The following is a 17,794-nucleotide window of genomic DNA, read 5'->3' on the forward strand; positions in this document are numbered from 1 at the left end:
CATTACATTGCCTCCACAAAATTTATCTGTATCTTTTTTAAAAAGAAAATAGCACAGGAATTGTAATACATAAATTTTTTTGAGGAGAATAGCACAAGGTAAATTTATATAGAAATAGATATGTTGGGGCGCCTGGGTGCCACAGCGGTTAAGCGTCTGCCTTCAGCTCAGGGCGTGATCCCGGCGTTATGGGATCGAGCCCCACATCAGGCTCCTCCGCTATGAGCCTGCTTCTTCCTCTCCTACTCCCCCTGCTTGTGTTCCCTCTCTCACTGGCTGTCTCTATCTCTGTCAAATAAATAAATAAAATCTTTAAAAAAAAAACAAACAGAAATAGATATGTTTGATAGAAATATCACTGTAATTCGAACATGACTAGAAAATCCCTACTAGAACTATCCAAGAATTAGAATCCTATCAGTGTTCTAAAAGTGTTAAATACCATTAAATTAATATATACTTTACAAGTTTAATTTCAATTCTTGTATTTTTCACTTCTCTTTTTTTCAATTTCCTATTTATTTATTATGAACATTTTTCCTTTACATTTATGAGCATAGTTACAATAGCTGCTTTAATACCCTTGCCTCATAATTACAACATCTGGAATATGTCAACATCACTTTCCATTTATTACCTTTCTCTTGAGGTTGAGTCACATTTTCCTGTTTTATCTTGTGTTTAGTAATTTTGGATTGTATCCTGGATTATACTTTTGAGTTTTAAGTGTGGAGATTCTAGATCTTTTATGTGTCTTTGAATAGTCTTAACTTTTTGTTTTAGCAGACAGTTTACTTGGCTGAACTCAATTTCCCGACTATAGTGGGAAGGAGTTAAAATCTCTATTCAGTTCTTTTAATTGTAGCTGAGCTGTTTGAAGTTTACCCTGCACATATACAGTTCAAATCCTTCAGATATTTGGACAGAATATGCATGTATATTTTGGAACTCTCTTTTTGTGGCTCTACTTTCCAAGATATACCCCCTCACTTTGCAGTTGCTGTCATTACTCCAGTTTCTGTCCTCTGTTTCTTCAAACTGTAAGACTTTGAGTTTTATTTGAGGTATAGCCAGTGACGAGGGACTTCCCTTGGGGGAAAACAAACACATAAACAAGAAACTCACCCAGTGTTAATCTTTTCTTACAAGTACATACTTGCCTTTAGTTTCTGTCTGCTTTTGGTTGCTTTCCAGTGCCTTGAGATGGTTGTTTCTTTTTTTTCTCCTTTTCCTAGAGTTATAGTTGTTATTTCAAAAGACTTGTTCTGATAGGAGCTGCTCTTTCATTACTGGTAACTGTAATAGAGTTTTAACATTAGCATGGAGATTTAACTACCTCAACAACAATGGAGAAGTTCCTGCTATAGTCCCTAATGTCCCAAGAATGCTCATCCTGGGTCAACCCTAGTATAAAAAACTCTAATCCAGATTATTCAAGACCAGTGTAGATAATAGCCCAGGTCCAGGTGCTTTCAAGGCAAACCAGATTAAACTCTGGGACAAAGACCACCGTCAGATTAGGAAGACCTTGGGACCATTCAGGAATCTCTGCTTCCATTCCCCACTTTAAGCTATATATGGTCTTAAGGTAGGAGAAACTTCTGTTCATGAACAGTGAGTTAAATCTTTCTTGCACCTGAGTTTTGTCACTTTCAAATATTTCAGCACTCTGCTAAGCAGAGTTTAGAAGATTTTGATTTTCCTGTCCAATCTTTTTTCAATATGAATAACTGGAACTTCTTGCCAATTTTGCCAGGTTGGCATGCTTCAAGACCCAACAGTCCTATCCGGAATATCAAATGGCATCCCTTCATTGTGTTTCTTTTCTCCAAACGTCCTGACCACTGCTCAGTCTTGCTCCAGTTTTCTTTGTTACCCTCATGTCCCCACGATGGTGAAATTAATGGTCATAAACTTATATTTGAGGGGTGTTTTTTTTTCTGCTCTACTACTCATTTTCCCTCTTGTCAGAAATCATGTTTTATCGTTGGTTATTTATAACATATAGATATAACATGCAAGGTAGGTGTGTAAATTTACATTATAACTACAATATTATGAGATTAAATATTTTTTGTTTTAATTAACAAAAATGTGTGAAAGGCTATCCCACATTCTCTCATTGCCCCAGTAGTTCTGCATTCTTTTACAGTTCAGCAAAACTATTTGAGACAGTTATCCAGACAAAGTTTCTGGGACATAAGCCAGGTTTTCAGCCTTTGCGTGTTCATTATATTCCTTAATAATACTTTGAAGACTATTTAGTCGAATCAGAAGAAGAATGTGCTATGATATGAGCAAAGCAAATAGAATGTCTTAATGAGAAGACATTTAATTATACTTTGTTTTCCACCCTCATAACATTTTGTTCTATTTTTAGTTAATACATCAATTCCCAATGTCACGGAAGTAAAGGAGAACATGACATTTGGATCAACTTTAGTCACCAACCCAAACGGAGGGTTTCTGGTAAGAAAGCAAAGAGTTGGTTAATGAACCAGGAATGCTGTAATTGTAAGTCTTTAAAAAAAAAATCTGTTATATAGTTTTTAATCTTGCGGTCTTTAATCTTTTAAAAGGCATGTGGCCCCCTATATGCCTATAGATGTGGACATTTGCATTACACAACTGGAATCTGTTCTGATGTCAGCCCCACATTTCAAGTCGTGAACTCCGTTGCTCCTGTACGAGGTACACATTTTATGCAATGTTCTTACATGTTTGAAAACTGTGAGCAATGAATGACACATATGTATACACAGGAGCATACCAAAAAGCTTGAAGTATTTTCTCAGCTACCAGCATTACCAATTTAGGTAAATGTTTGCTTTGCCGATATATAACCAAGCCCCACTGCTATTTTTGGAGCTGATTATTAGTGTAAATAACCTTTAACAGAGTCTTGTTTAAACATCATAGCTAAAGCTGCCACATTGTTTTTATTTAAAGAGTGAGTCTCTTTGAAGAAAGTAATCTCATTTGAAATACACACAGAATGAGAACAGTTATATAAAATTCATATTGAGGAAATTTCCAAAGATAACTCATACAATGTTGATTACAACTAAGTAGAGATGAGTTTTACTTGATAAGAATCCCAAACCAATTGGTATTGAATGTAGTAGTGTTTATCCCCTTTATTTTCCTAAAACTATTTTTTCTGATTATAAAAGCAGTGTGTCCACTATGTAGACTGTCAGCTTATCTTTTAAAATGAGCTTACTTCAGCTATGAAAACACTCCATACACCTTCATACTATCTAAAAAGATAAACTCCAAATTTGCACTGTTGACTCCTTTTATTACAGAATGCAGCACCCAGCTGGACATAGTCATAGTGCTGGATGGCTCCAACAGTATTTACCCCTGGGAGAGTGTTACAGCTTTTTTAAATGACCTTCTTGAAAGAATGGATATTGGTCCTAAACAGACACAGGTATGTGACTATGCATTTTGACTTCTGTTGTTCAAAAGGTAAAAATGCATAGGTTTTTAATAATACAAAATACTCTGAAAATAAATTAATCAATAAAAATAATATTTGGGATGAATTTTATATTCTATATCTCTGAACTGGAAGACCCTGTTATTTTCTAAACAGAAAATATTATGAAATTGCCATCTCTAATGCTCTTGGAAAATATCCCCTACAAATGTCTGTAAAACCATAATTGTATTCTTACTTATAAGGTAAGTGTAGCCACCTTTGGTAATATCAGAGCAGCATTTCAGAATTTGTGGAAACTAATCTAACATCCCAAAGAACACATCACATTTCAATCTCTCATATTATACAAGTAAATTCATAAGTAACCACAGGATATCAGTTAAGGTCCATTTTTTCTCATATTTAGTAACTTATTTTCCTAAGTAAAAAGCACATGCTTCATGTTTTAGCTACAGTTAAGTTGAATAGTTTTTTTTTTTTTAATTTCTCTCCATGAGTATCTATTTCTAAACACATCCCCTTTATTGCCATTAAGTGAAGTGAAACTTCTTGTGTGGCTCTCTCACTTTAGACACTGAGTTTGGGTTTAACTAATCTAATGTTTATTAAACTTATATGGTCATATGCCTTAAAATATGTAGACAACAGTGGATAACAGTCAAATTTCAGAGTGAAGTCAGTGCCTTGAGAGGAGAAATTAACATGGGAGTGAGAGTCAACATGGTTGTTGCATGGTTTGGGGCTGCTGGAGAGCACAGGACACTTTAGGACTGCACATGCAGACTGATGTCTTTCCTTTTGTCTCTGAGAGCTCCACTTCTAGAGAAATTTCTGAGGCACTGACAAAGTGGTCTGACTGCATTAATGTTTGCCACACCCACACACAGTGTGGGACATAAACACACACAGATATTTGTGTGTGTGTATGATATGCTTGTATATGTTTCTGTATATGTATACCTGTAAATATATTTACACTTATATATAAAATGAATTTTTGCAAAAGAATGGTAGTAGAAGACTGCAAATTAGATGCAAACCCCAAAGTGAAAGGTCATATGACCATGTTCCAAGGCTGAATAGCTGAGAGCTAGGTAAGGGGTAAGGCTGCGAATATCCTACTGTACAATGAACATCTTGAAATCAGTATAAAATTATTTAAAGAAAATGGACATTTATGCATCACAAAATGTAAATTTTCCTGGACGCAAGTTTCTCATTTGCAATTAATCTTCCCAAGTGAATTACCGGAAGTTTGGAGAGGATATTATATTTCTTCTTGCTACAGGGCATAAGGCAGCCTGCATCCTTTAAAAGACCACTCCAGAATTGTGACTTGCTCCTCCATTTTTTTTTTCCCCTTCTGAGGACCTCTTTCATCCTTCTTTCCTCTCTTCCCCTAACCTTTCTCTCCTTGGTCAGTAAGATTTCGAAGAGCTATAAAATTAAAGCTTGGCAGAATTGTGGAGGTCATTTAGCCCCAAATCTCAATTTATGGAGAAGATGGGAGAGTCTAAGTAACTTGTTCAATGTTGCTTGCTTATTGATGAGAGATCAGAAACCATAGCTTTCAAAGTATAGTTGAGCTGTTTGTCCTCGCTGAGACCTCTACTTCTGGAGAGCTTTCAGAGCTGGTCCTAAATATTAGGTCTCTAGTCCTTTTCATTTCATCATGGCTGTCCCTGTCCTTCTGCAGCCAGCCCTGTGGCACTCTCTTCCCCGCACTGACACACCTGCCATGAGATGGCTGGACCGCAGCTTGGTCCTCTCTCATTGCCTTCCCCATGACGTGCTCTCTTCCCTTCCACTGTTTTGCCCAGCCCATTTGCTTCCTTATCCAGTCCTTTCTTTCCAAAGCTAAGAACAGTCTTGGAATATTTTTTAATTTCTAGTATTTGTTAGTCATCTGGAAATTTTATTTTACTTTTAAATTCACTTATCTGTTCCACCATAAAAAAATTGATTTATCTGTAGCTATTTGTGGACATTAGTGCAGCAGTGACATGTTTGAAATTGCTCCACCACTTCGAGAAGTAAATCTACAAGACTGTCAGAAAAATAATCACCGCTTCAGTGGGGATCTGTGCCAGTGACTCAGTTTTGTAAAGAAATAGATAACAATCAGTTGCTTATATGTCAACCCATTCTGCTGCAATTTTGATGTTTCTATCCACTAGAACTGTAATTAATTTTATATTTCTATAGTGAAACTCCTAATAGAGGAGCTATTCTGCCAGTCACCAGTGGAATTCTAGCCTGCCAGGGTGGCCTTTATAGAGTTGTATGTCTTTCTTGGGGGAAACAATCACTCTATTCAGAGGAATGGGGGCCAGCCCTTAAGGGTTCCGATGCTACCAGCGAATGGGAGGGAAATGAACATACTCTGAGGCAGAAGAGTCAGGTCACATATACTCAGGTCTAGGACACCATTCCACACGGGGAAAATTTCAGAATGCAACCCTGTGCACTGAGTCATTTGTGATATCTGACAACTTCACCCAACCTTCCTAAGGAGAGAGGAGCTTCTTAAATGGCTGAATTTTTATGTCACATTTTGCTTGTATAAGTCATTGTGAAGTTTAGCCATACTCCTGCATTCATTTACTCAAATGTTTTTCCTGAGGGTTTACAGTGTACCAGGCTCTGTGCTAGGGCTTGGATAATTGTGGAAATAAGACAGACACAGCCACCGCCCTCATAGGGCTTCTGTATAATGCGGTGTTTCTCCAAAACTGGCTCATAGAATTTCTCTTTCCAAATCCCTGAGGTGCTTGGACTGTACCCCAGATTTTCAGAATCGGAGTCTCTCAGGGTGGGGCTATAGAGCCTGCATTTTAAGTAAGTAAGCTACATGATTCTTAAACATGGTAAAGTTTGAGAAACAGGGGACTGATGCATTATTATATATTGATATGTATGTGTGTCTGCTGCCTCTCTAGATACAGACTTTATATCACCTTTTAATCCTTTTCAGTGGCCAGCCAGTGCTTTGCTATGATATAGTGGGCGCTTAATGAGACTCTGTTGAATAAATGTGTATATCATAATTAATGCTTTGAAAATTTTTTCTCTGATAGGTGGATGTTTAACGAGCAATTTTTTCTATAACTGACATTTTAATATTTTTTTAAGTGTATTACTTTATACTTTGGGCTTTAGTGTTTATACTTTAGTATTCTCTAATATTTTTCTATTTTGGCTTAAGTTGTATTGATGACTAGTTTCATAACTAATTCTCTAAATGAAATGGATTGAAAAGGACATATTTACTAAGCCATCAATTTTGCTGAACTGTATTTAATAGGGTTTTAAATGTAACACATTTAAACTCTCTTTAAAGTCTGACCTTCCTTCAGTGGATTCAGAAAAGAAATTTGTTTATAGAAACTTTGGAAAAATACTTCCTCTTTTAAAAAATGTGTATTGAAAAGCATGGTTATCTTTCATCTGGTCTTATAGTAATTCTCTCCAAAAACATAAATAATTTATTTTAACAACCATTTTTTTCCCTGACTGGTTGTAACATAATTTAAATAAGTTTGGATTGTTTTGTCTTTTGTTTTTGTTTTTGTTTTCAATTAAAGCACCCAATTCTCCCCTAAAATTGGCAGAATTTGCTTCTGGAATTTTCCCTCCCAATTACTTATTCTCCGCCAGACAGAGTGGCGTGTGCCTGTAGTCCCAGCTACTCGGAAGGCTGAGGCAGGAGGATTGCTTGACCCGAGGCATTCTGGGCTGTAGTGCACTATGCCGATCGAGGTGCGTGCCAAGTTCGGCATCAATGTGGCAACCTCTCGGGAACGGGGAACCACCAGGTTGCCTAAGAAGCAGTGAACCGTCCCAGGTCAGAAATGGAGCAGGTCAATTACTTATCCTCCCTGCCTTCATTCCTGAAAGGGGAAGATATAAAAATAAATGGTGAGAGAGACTACAGATAAAAAGCTAAAAGCTGGATGGTGAATTCTTAGACTCCTCATCCACCTCAAGGGTATAAAGGAATTAAGCATGGAGTTGAGGGGATTTGTGAAGATGTCTCTGTAAAAAGAACCTAGTGAGCAAGACTTCCATGGAATCATACAATGAGTTTGATGTGTCCACTAAAGTTGGGACACATAGCTGACTAGTGCCTGACCCCTGCCTGAAATACCTAACGGGTGAGATAGGAGCCGACTCGCTCCTGACAGGTAATCAGATGAGAGGTTGCTGCAGACGAACTGACCTGCAGGCCCAATGTCTGTCAGTACAAAGAATATGTGTGTTTATGAGTCATCGTGGAATTGGGCTAGGTCCTATCCATAGGCTCTCCTGGAGGTGAACAGAAGCTTCTGCACAGAAAAGCAGAAGACATCCCTGATGTCTTGGGACTGCAGTAGTGAAATGTATTCACTCAGACAAGGATGTAAGTAAAGGGAAGTCTGCAGAGAACCCACAAGAAGGCTGTTAACACCTGGTAAGCACCTGATCCATCTCAGGATAGCGCCAGTCAAGTAAGAATTCCTGTACCCTTTATTCGTCTCCCCTACCCCTGTCCCTGGAGAGCTCAAAAGCTGCAGTTAAGGATCTAAGGGAAGATGAGTAAAGAGACAACCAGTCATGTCCCTTTCTCAACGACATGTTTCTCACCCCCTATAAGCCGTAGTAAGGGGAGGAGAGAAAATTTAACTATAAATCAACTTCAATATTTTGTCTTCTTGAGTTTGTTTTAATTTAGGTTGAACCATATGGAATTGTTGCTATTTGATCATTTTTTTACCTACAAATACAGCAACTTCATGTGATACAACCTAAATTAAAATACACTTGACCCTAGAACAATATGAAGGTTAGGGTCACTGACTCCCTGCATAGTTAAAAATCTGCATATAACATTTGACTCCATGAGAACTTAACTGCTAATAGCCCACTGTTGACTGGAAGTCCTACCAATAACGTAAGCAATGGATGAACACATATTGTGTATGTTATACATATTACATACCATATTCTTAAAATAAAATAAGCTAGAAAAAAGAAAATGTAATTAAGAAAATCATAGGGAAGAGAAAACACATTTACAGCACTACACTGTATTTACCAAAAAAAAATGTCATGTATCAGTGGACCCACACAGTTCAAATCTGTGTTGCTTAAGGGTCAAATTGTATAGGTCTTTTTTTTTTTTTAACAGATATTTTAAAACAAAGAATAAGATGTTTATCTTTCTATCTGGGGAGAATGGAAGAACTTCACCCTAAATAAGTTTTAAAGGGATCCTGTGCCGAAAAAATTCACATTCTGACTATACCTCATGAGTTCTTGTTTATTAAATTGATTACAGTCATACACTTAGTACAACAGGTAAAGATGAAATATGATAGTCTAGTCTCTATCATACAAATCTATGATAGATTTGTCATTTAGTGATCGCATGTATTGAAAGGTAGTTGCAAAGATGTGAAAGTAATTATCAACACAACGAAGAAAAAAAGAAAGGAAGGAAGGGAGGAAGGAAGGAAAACAAATAAAAAAGCTTTTATTAAGAAGTGCACTTGTTGTCATGAGCACAGAATGATGTGTGGAAATGTTGAATCGCACCATACTGTGCACCTGAAACTAACACTGTATGATAACTAAATGGAATTAAAATTAAAAACTTTAAAAAATAAAGTATCCATATGACAATTAGTATACCTTAGGAGACTCAAAACAATGACAAAAAGATCAACTCCAAATAGTTACTCAAAATTTCTTCCATATTTCTGTGTGGTCCTGGGAATTAAGATTTTGCAAACATAGTGAAGGAAATTTTGTAAACCAATTTTTTGCCCAAGACAGAGGAAAGGCTATAAAATTGCCTTTTAAAAAAACACCTATAAAAACAAACCTGAAACACTCTTGAGTTTGCCATAAAAGATATGATGGTATAAACATTATGGAGGTCTTATTGATCCTCAATACCTAAACATAACATTGCTTTTAATAATAAATGAGAATGATATAAATATGCCAAATACGAGTGCATTACCCTAAATAAAACCAGTAAATTGTGAGGCTTGATATAAAAGTGAAATATACTAATGGAACAATGTCTAGATCGTTGCTATCAAGAGTGTAGCATAACATTAAACCAGGCAAAATGAAAGAGAGAAATTAATTGAATTTTAGGAATATTATTTATCTTTCTTTTTACTGCACATTTTATGGCCATTTCCCTAGAAGCCTTAAATATGAGGCCTGATTCATTGTTTTGAAGTCTGAAAAGAAGCCTGACTGCGCCTTGCAGCCGTATCCTTGTCAATCAGGCTATAGTTTCTGACAGTGGTACTGTGAATGAGGGGAATCTTCTCCATGACTAACCACCAGGTCTCCATTTTCCCCTACCTCCATCCATAACTCACTTGAGTTATCTTTCCAAGATAACATAGCATTTCCCTGGATAAAAAATCTCCTAACTTTGCCTACTGAATCATATCCAAGCTCTCCAGTGGGCTATATGGCATCTGTCACCTGGCACTATTCATTCCCACTGCTCCCTGCCTCCTTGGTGCCTTTTTGCCTCCCTTGATGCTCTGCAGCCACTCCTTCCCTGGCCTTCCCTGAACACATCGTCAGTGTTCACAGGCGTCCCCCTGCCCAGAGTGCCCTACTCCACCCCAGGCCCTAGGTGCTAGGTAAACATCGTAGACTCAGTTCCAATGTCACTTGCTCTGTCACTTTCCATGATCTTTCCACCCCTGCTTCCCATAAACAATTCTTTCTCCTCCCATGTTCCTGTACCTTGTGCTCACCCTTCACTTATTGGTCTCATCAGTTGGTAGCACTACTTTTTGCCTCATGTGTCTGTCTCTCCTGGCAGACTGTGAATTCCACTTTGACAACATTGTGCTTTAATCGTTTTATTTATGGAATACAATTTAGAGTTTTATGTGTTGCCAAGCACATAGGAGATAAATCATTTGGGTTGGAAAAATGTCGTTGCTGGGATTTTTCTCCTTGTGTTAAAAATCACCGTTGTAATGACCTCCTTCTCTCATTCCACTTCATGAAGTCATCTAACTAGAAGTACTTGTTTGTGGGGACTCCTTCCAGACACCCCTTTACATTAGATTTCAGGCTTTTCTCTGCAGGTGTTCCATCCCCAGCCCCATTCACCTCTCATCCTGATTTCTGCCATGGTCTTCTCTCTCCTCAGAACTTTACTTTTACTCTTCTATCCTTGCATTTTTGAACTTGGATGAGTTTCATTGCAGCAGCATCCAACAGGGCAGCTAAAGACACCCTTTTCCTAGGACTTATATCTGTCATCTATCAATTTTATGTTTCTGAGGACTCACTTCATCTCCTCAGGAACGAGTCTCATTTATGTCTCTTTCCATAGTGACAAGGGGTTAAGCCTGGTTTCACCAACATAGCCTCAGAATGGCCCATGCTGACGGTTCACTTGGACTGCAACCTGTATTATTACCACATTGTACTCTGACTTAATTACGTTAGAAGCACATTATAGGGCAGGGCTTTTGTACCATAGTTTGGTAAAAGGAAGTATGAAATTGGCCAGACACAAAGCCTGAGCTCTTTTCATGTTAAGCAATTGTGCATCTTACACAGAAAACGTCATTGTTTTACCCTATCATTATTCTCCTAAAGAAGCCATTGAGTTGATAATGTTTATTATTGAATGAAAGCCCAGAAACTTAGTTCATGCTAGAAATTAAAATTTAGGCACTGCTGTTATAACATTGACTTAACAATACAAAGTAATAATACAACTCTAAATGAGAAAATAATGCCATTCCTTCATAGCTCTTTGACTTAATACACTTAATAGCTATTTTACACACTTCTCTTTCTTTTTTTTTTAAGATTTTATTTATTTAGTTGACAGAGACAGCCAGTGAGAGAGGGAACACAAGCAGGGGGAGTGGGAGAGGAAGAAGCAGGCTCATAGCAGAGGAGCCTGATGTGGGGCTCGATCCCATAACGCTGGAATCACACCCTGAGCCGAAGGCAGACGCTTAACGACTGTGCCACCCAGGCGCCCCTACACACTTCTCTTTCTTAAACTTCTTTGTCATTTTGTTGTGACTTGAAGTTTCATGAGAGATAAATCAGAAGTTATATTTCGCACATTCACTTTCGTCCTCTTTCTTCTCTACCCCCCAAAAGTAATGAAGCTGCTTAGATAATTAAGTCATTGTAATTTGTCAGATATATATGAAGTATCTTATTGATCAAATATTATGCTAGGTGTCATGGACAGTTTAAAAATTAAAAAAAAAAAACTGAAACTTTGTCCCTTAAACCAAAAGACTTCCAACTTAGAAATGAGATAAAATCTTGTATTTGGGTAACTGCAGTACATGATATTGTATCATGAACATAACAAAGGTGAATGAGGCAGAACAATTAATTGATCTTTACAAGTAGGTAACTCAGTATTGTAAAGAAATGTTTTCCAAACTATGTTGCTTGAGGTGTTGAATATGTTTCTCCCAAAAAATATTCCCGTAAATAAAAATAAAATATACCAGGTATTATTTCCAATTCATGATTCACAATTCATGTTTTCATATTAGAGATTCTGAAAGCACTTTCACTCTTTTCCAAGATTTATTTATTTACTATTTTAGGGAGGAGGGGAGGGGCAGAGGGAGAGAGAGAATCTCAAGCAGACTCCCAGCTAAGCATGGAGCCCAATGCAGGGCTCAGTCTCACAACCGTGAGATCAGGCACCCTAACTAAAACCAAGAGTCAGTCACCCAACTGACTGAGCCACCCAGGCCCCCCTCTGAGAACACTTTCAAAAGAATTTGCTTATGAGTCAGAGTAGAGCGACTGGGGGCAGGAGTAAGAGAAAGCCTTGGCCTTTTGCATTTGAAATTTGTGGCTTGTTGTTGTTGTTGTTGTTATTGTTATTAATATAAATAGCAGAGGTAGAAAGAGAGGCAGACAAAAGAGATAAAGGCAGAGTGACAGAGAGGATAGGATGTACAAGGGGGTCCTACTGTAAAGAAACTTGTTAACTTTCTGTTACTCATTGTTTTTCAAGATTAGTTGACCATGGAACTCTTTAAAAAGTTACCTAGTAACATACAAAATGATGCTAGTGCTCGCTAGGAGGGGGGGAAGGGAATATTAGTTCGTGGCCTAGCTGAAGAAGGATTATAAATCTCATGTTTAAATGGAGGGTGTGAATCAGTGTTACAAACCTCTGGTTCATGTAACAGAATCCTCAGCCCGTGGTGTGTCTGATTTATGGTCGAGCCTGAATCTTAGTTCTCTTTGGCCTTAGATTATAATTATATACCTATATTTTTTGTTCTACTTAATCAGGAAGTTCAAACTGTATCTCCCCAGGAAGAAAAGGCTTCCCTTCCAGGTGTCTCTGAGAGGCAACTGTTCTACTTGTGATTCATCCCATCCTTATCAGTGTTGTTACTATCTTCTTGTACTCTTTTACTGATGTCATAAGCTACTCTATTTCCGTTTTCTCTTAAAGCCCACATCGAACCTATTGCTTCTTTTAGCTGCCAGCCCTGCTTGCTTATTTCCATTCAGCAAACATGCCTAGAATCTTCCTCATCAGTGTTCTACTTAACTTCTACCCTCTGGTTCTTGTATCATTCCAACAACTGAAGCAACTGACTGCTTCAAGTCAAATATGATTATTGGCTGTTTTTATTTTTCTCAATTCCTAGAATAATTTCAATTCCTCATCATTTTTGACATAGTAGCTCCAGGCAACTTTGCTTTCTCCTATTCTACATTCATAACCCATTGTCTGTTCTTTACCTGGGTATCTCACTCAGGAGACTACATCTTCTTCCCTCCATGAGGCCTTTCAATGTGAGACAGTAAATATGCTTATGTTTCTCTCCTCCAGCCTCCTTACAACGTGTATTCATCACTTGGTTCAATTTTTATCTTGTTATTTAATCATCCCCTTTATTTGATTCTGTCACATATGCATATATACACATGTGCTAGTATGAATCTATTTTACCAGCCTTAAATCATACACTAAGCTGGGACTGAAACTGTTTTTATTCACTGAGTCTCATCAATACTCAGCAAAGCACTACTTATGTTTGTTTTCTGACTTAGCCATTTTCCTGTGATGAAAATCAGTAAATGGCACCCTTTTTATGGGGAATACACAGCAGACCATATTCTGCCTGGTTCCTAAGGAAATAGGCAGCCCAGTATCAGTCAGGGACATACACTGTGTCATTTCCCTGAGATTTGAGTTTCCACTGCCCAGTCTTCTCATTTCCCACACTTCGTGTTGTTTCTCTTTTTCTGCTTATCATTAGTTCCCTGGTATCTCAATTTTCTACTTGCTTATGTGAAATGTTACAGTCATCTAGTAAGAATGTATGCGGGTCAACTGTAAGCAAAGCAAAGCAGTGGCATGGAATAAGAGAATACAAAAAGCTGTGACATAGTCCATGCTCTTTACCCCTCCTTGCCCTCTAGAACATATAATGTAGTTGGGGAGATAAAGCACGCATACAAAGCAGTTGAGAAGAATGCTGTACTCACAGGAGCAAAACAGACAAGATTGCCTCAGGGCTTGGAGAAGAGGAAAATGGGTAGGAGCTAGATTGGTGACAAGGTGGGGAAAGTTTTGCAGAGAAAGTGAAACTTGAATTGGATCTCCCAGAATAGGTGGTAAAATTTTAGTTTTCTTGGAGGGATGAGAAAGGGTAGGGACAGCACTTGGACTGGGGAATCCTAAAGTTGAGGGAGAACAAAGAAGGTGCAGTCAGGCTGTTGAGTGACTGCAGGTCAGGGAAAGAAAACTGAATTTTACCCTACAGGTCTCGTATTTCAAGGAGCACCTTGAAGTTTTATCTGTTTTCTGTATTAAGTAGAATAAAAATTCTCTTTTAAAGTGTATTTCAAAGTCATTGATGTAGTAGGCAATGGAGAGTTATTAGAGATTTTTGAACAAGGAAGTTTTGTGATAAAAGCAGAATTTCAAGACAGTTAATCTTCCATGAATATGTAGAAGGAGCTGAGGAGAATGGAAACACAGGGAGAGCAAGAGTGGAGAGACCAACAATTGCCACAGTCCAGGTTCAAGGCAGTGAGGTCTGGCCTGGGCCAATGAAGAAATTTAGAAACAGGGATAATAGCTGACATGGAAAGAGGTAGAATTTATGCCAATTAAAGAAGGCTGCTTTGTGCCATAATATTTGACATTTGCAACATACTTTACATATCTTATAAAACCTTCTATGAACTATTGAATTATCTGGACACCAGGAATAGCAGAAAAATTTTGGCCCCTTGGTAAGTCAGAAATCAGTGCTTTATATCTTCTCTCTCCCTTCCTTAGGTCTGGTTTCCCAGACACAAACCCTGAGAAAATGAGCCAAGTGACAGTGATTTACTAAGGGAGTGCTTTTAAAAGAAAATAGTAAGAGATTTGGGGAGCAAAACGTTAGCAACTGAGGACAACCAAGGGTGTGATTTCAGATGAAATCAAGACCTCAGGCTGATCTGGAAAGGGACCTCCAAGTTGAGTCAAGGGACTGGTCTTTCACTGCCTGGACTCAGACATTGCCTATGGAGCAGGGCAAGGGGTGAGGAGGGAGAAGATTTCCAGGCACTTCTGGCTGTTTGAGCTTCTGGGACAAAGCAGCTCTAGCATTCCAAGTGCCATCAGTCATTTGAAGAGACTCTCAGGTGGAGTTGTTAGAAGCAAAGTATAAAGAAAGGTGAGCCAACAGGCAGTTATAAGTTCTCTAAAGAATAAACATGGAATTGAGATATATGCTAAGTAGGTAGAGAAAGAGAAAGAGAAGATATAAAGCACTGATTTTTTTTTTTATTATGTTAGTCACCTTACAGTACATCCCTGGTTTTTGATGTAAAGTTCGATGATTCATTGGTTGCGTATAACACCCAGTGCACCATGCAATATGTGCCCTCCTTACTACCCATCACCAGCCTATCCCATTCCCCCACCCCTCTCCCCTCTGAAGCCCTCAGTTTGTTTCTCAGAGTCCATAGTCTCTCATGCTTCATTCCCCCTTCTGATTACCCCCACTTTCTTTATCCTTTTCTTCCCCTACCGATCTTCCTAGTTCTTATGTTCCATAGATGAGAGAAATCATATGATAATTGTCTTTATCTGCTTGACTTATTTCACTTAGCATTATCTTCTCCAGTGCCGCCCATGTTGCAGCAAATGTTGAGAACTCGTTCTTTCTGATAGCTGAGTAATATTCCATTGTATATATGAACCACAACTTCTTAATCCAGTCATCTGTTGAAGGGCATCTCGGTTCCTTCCATGATTTAGCTATTGTGGACAATGCTGCTATGAACATTGGGGTGCATATGGCCCTTCTCTTCACAATGTCTGTATCTTTGGGGTAAATACCCAGTAGTACAATGGCTGGGTCATAGGGTAGCTCAATTTTTAACTTTTTAAGGGACCTCCACACTGTTTTCCAGAGTGGCTGTACCAACTTGCATTCCCACCAACAATGTAGGAGGGATCCCCTTTCTCCACATCCTCTCCAGCAATTCAAATCAGTGTATATCAAATGGCAAATATTATGGCACAAAGCAGCCTTCTTTAATTGGCATAAACTCTGCCTCTTTTCGTATGACCTCCTCCCTGTGTATCAGTGTGATACACTCTTTTTCCTGAGCATTAATAGCTTATGACTAGAATTCTGTTGAACTCAATAAATGGAAGCAAAGTGCATGCATTAATGCAAAGGAGTAGGACTGTTGGGCACTGTTATGTGCAACCACATTAGAGATTCATGGCCATGACTTTAAAGTGAGACCGGTCTACAAGTTGTGTGATTTCTGTCTAGAAACATTTAGTGTCACAGAAGCACACAAAGAAAAGGAGATATTTGGACTTAACCGGAGTTGGAAGTTAGCCAAGTGAGTTAATGGAGGGGAAAAAAGGTTAAAGGAATTAAAGTTTCCAAGTAAATGATTGTGGTGATGGACCATGGAATCTAGGCTAAGTTAAAAAAAAAAAAAAAGTAAGATCTCTGAATTAATTGGAAGTCTTGATATGGTGAAGGAATTGATGAATTAGATATGCTAGGTAAATGAGATGAAGTTAATGTTCAGATGGAAGAACAGTTGCAATTGAGATGGAGGTACTGCAGTTTTTCCAGTTGAGGAGGTCAAGGATAAGACCTTGAGAGTGGACATTAGAGGTGAGCTGCAGGAAAAAATTACTGAAGATGAGGAAGTCAAAGAAATAAAAGACTAGGCTGTTCAATAGATTATCCAAATGAGAGATTAGGGTGTTCAGTAGATTCACCCAAGTAGTAAAATGTCAAAGAATAATGACAGGAATGACAGTTTTCAGAGTTCTCTGGTCTCCTGCTTAATCAAATAAAAAAAAAAAGGGAAACAAAAACAAAGCAACTCTGTAAGATGTCCTGAATGGGTGAGCAATTAACTTCCACAGTAGCATTTATTCATTTTGATACACAAAAATAAGCACGATGATTATCTAAGTAGCAAAATCATTTTACCTTTATTTACACTGAATATTTATATATGCAAAGACAATGTCAAACCTTCATGGTTTCCCTTAATAATTATTCAGTTTCTCCCTGGATTATTAACTAGAAGCTGTAAAGGTCATTGGGAAAATATTTTTAAATCTTTGTGGAGAGTAATAGAGAACTATCCATAATATTTAATTATAATTCAAGGAAATAACCTGGATTGGAGTTATGGGTATATCCTCATTCATTTTATTATTTTTTGCATAATTAGTTGGTTGTAGCCTACTTTATTTACAAAGGGACTTCTGGTCATCTTTATTCCAATTATAAGACCACATAATCATGGAACAGATGGTGACAGATATTCAGTGAAAGATATGTTCATAGAAGAGCAGGACTATCCTGGACATGAATTGAGCAGATTGCATGTTCACTCAGCCTATTATGTACCTTATCTTACACTTGAATATGCTCTCTGATTATCTCTTATTTTTCCTATACCCAACTAAGCAACTCTAAGGAAGAATTAATATGTTCTATTTCCATTTTAAAAATATGATTGTTTGTTTTCTTTGCTTTATTATATTCTCCAGTGCATCTAAATTAGGTAGCTAGCTCATTAAATTCATCAAGTAGCAATGAAATGGTAACAGCATTTAGTAGAAACTAGCAGGATGAGGTGACAGAGAATGAGGGGACTTTAGGGAGGTGCATTTTTGTAGAGAGGAAGTAGAGTGATGAAAAAGCCCTGGATAAGGGATTCACATCTTAGACTAGACCCTTTTCTGCCCCTTCACCATGAGCAGTATTTTAAACTTAAATTCCTCATTTATAAAATATGATACTAATTTCTGTTACTATAATCTGAATAAAT

At 37.8% G+C, this 17,794-nt stretch overlaps 1 protein-coding gene across 2 annotated transcripts in view; it reads left to right on the top strand.

Annotated features, from left to right (window-relative positions):
• ITGA1 (integrin subunit alpha 1) overlaps positions 1 to 17,794 on the top strand; it is a 166,428-nt gene that overhangs the window by 74,723 nt on the left and 73,911 nt on the right. For both annotated transcript variants that reach the window (XM_048224257.2, XM_057312234.1), the window contains exons 4-6: positions 2,381 to 2,469; positions 2,580 to 2,691; positions 3,309 to 3,436. In XM_048224257.2, coding sequence (XP_048080214.1) covers positions 2,381 to 2,469; positions 2,580 to 2,691; positions 3,309 to 3,436 — 329 coding nt within the window. The remainder of the gene's footprint in view (positions 1 to 2,380; positions 2,470 to 2,579; positions 2,692 to 3,308; positions 3,437 to 17,794) is intronic.

Source organism: Ursus arctos, unplaced genomic scaffold (assembly GCF_023065955.2).
Source record: "Ursus arctos isolate Adak ecotype North America unplaced genomic scaffold, UrsArc2.0 scaffold_15, whole genome shotgun sequence".
Lineage (NCBI taxonomy): Eukaryota > Metazoa > Chordata > Mammalia > Carnivora > Ursidae > Ursus > Ursus arctos.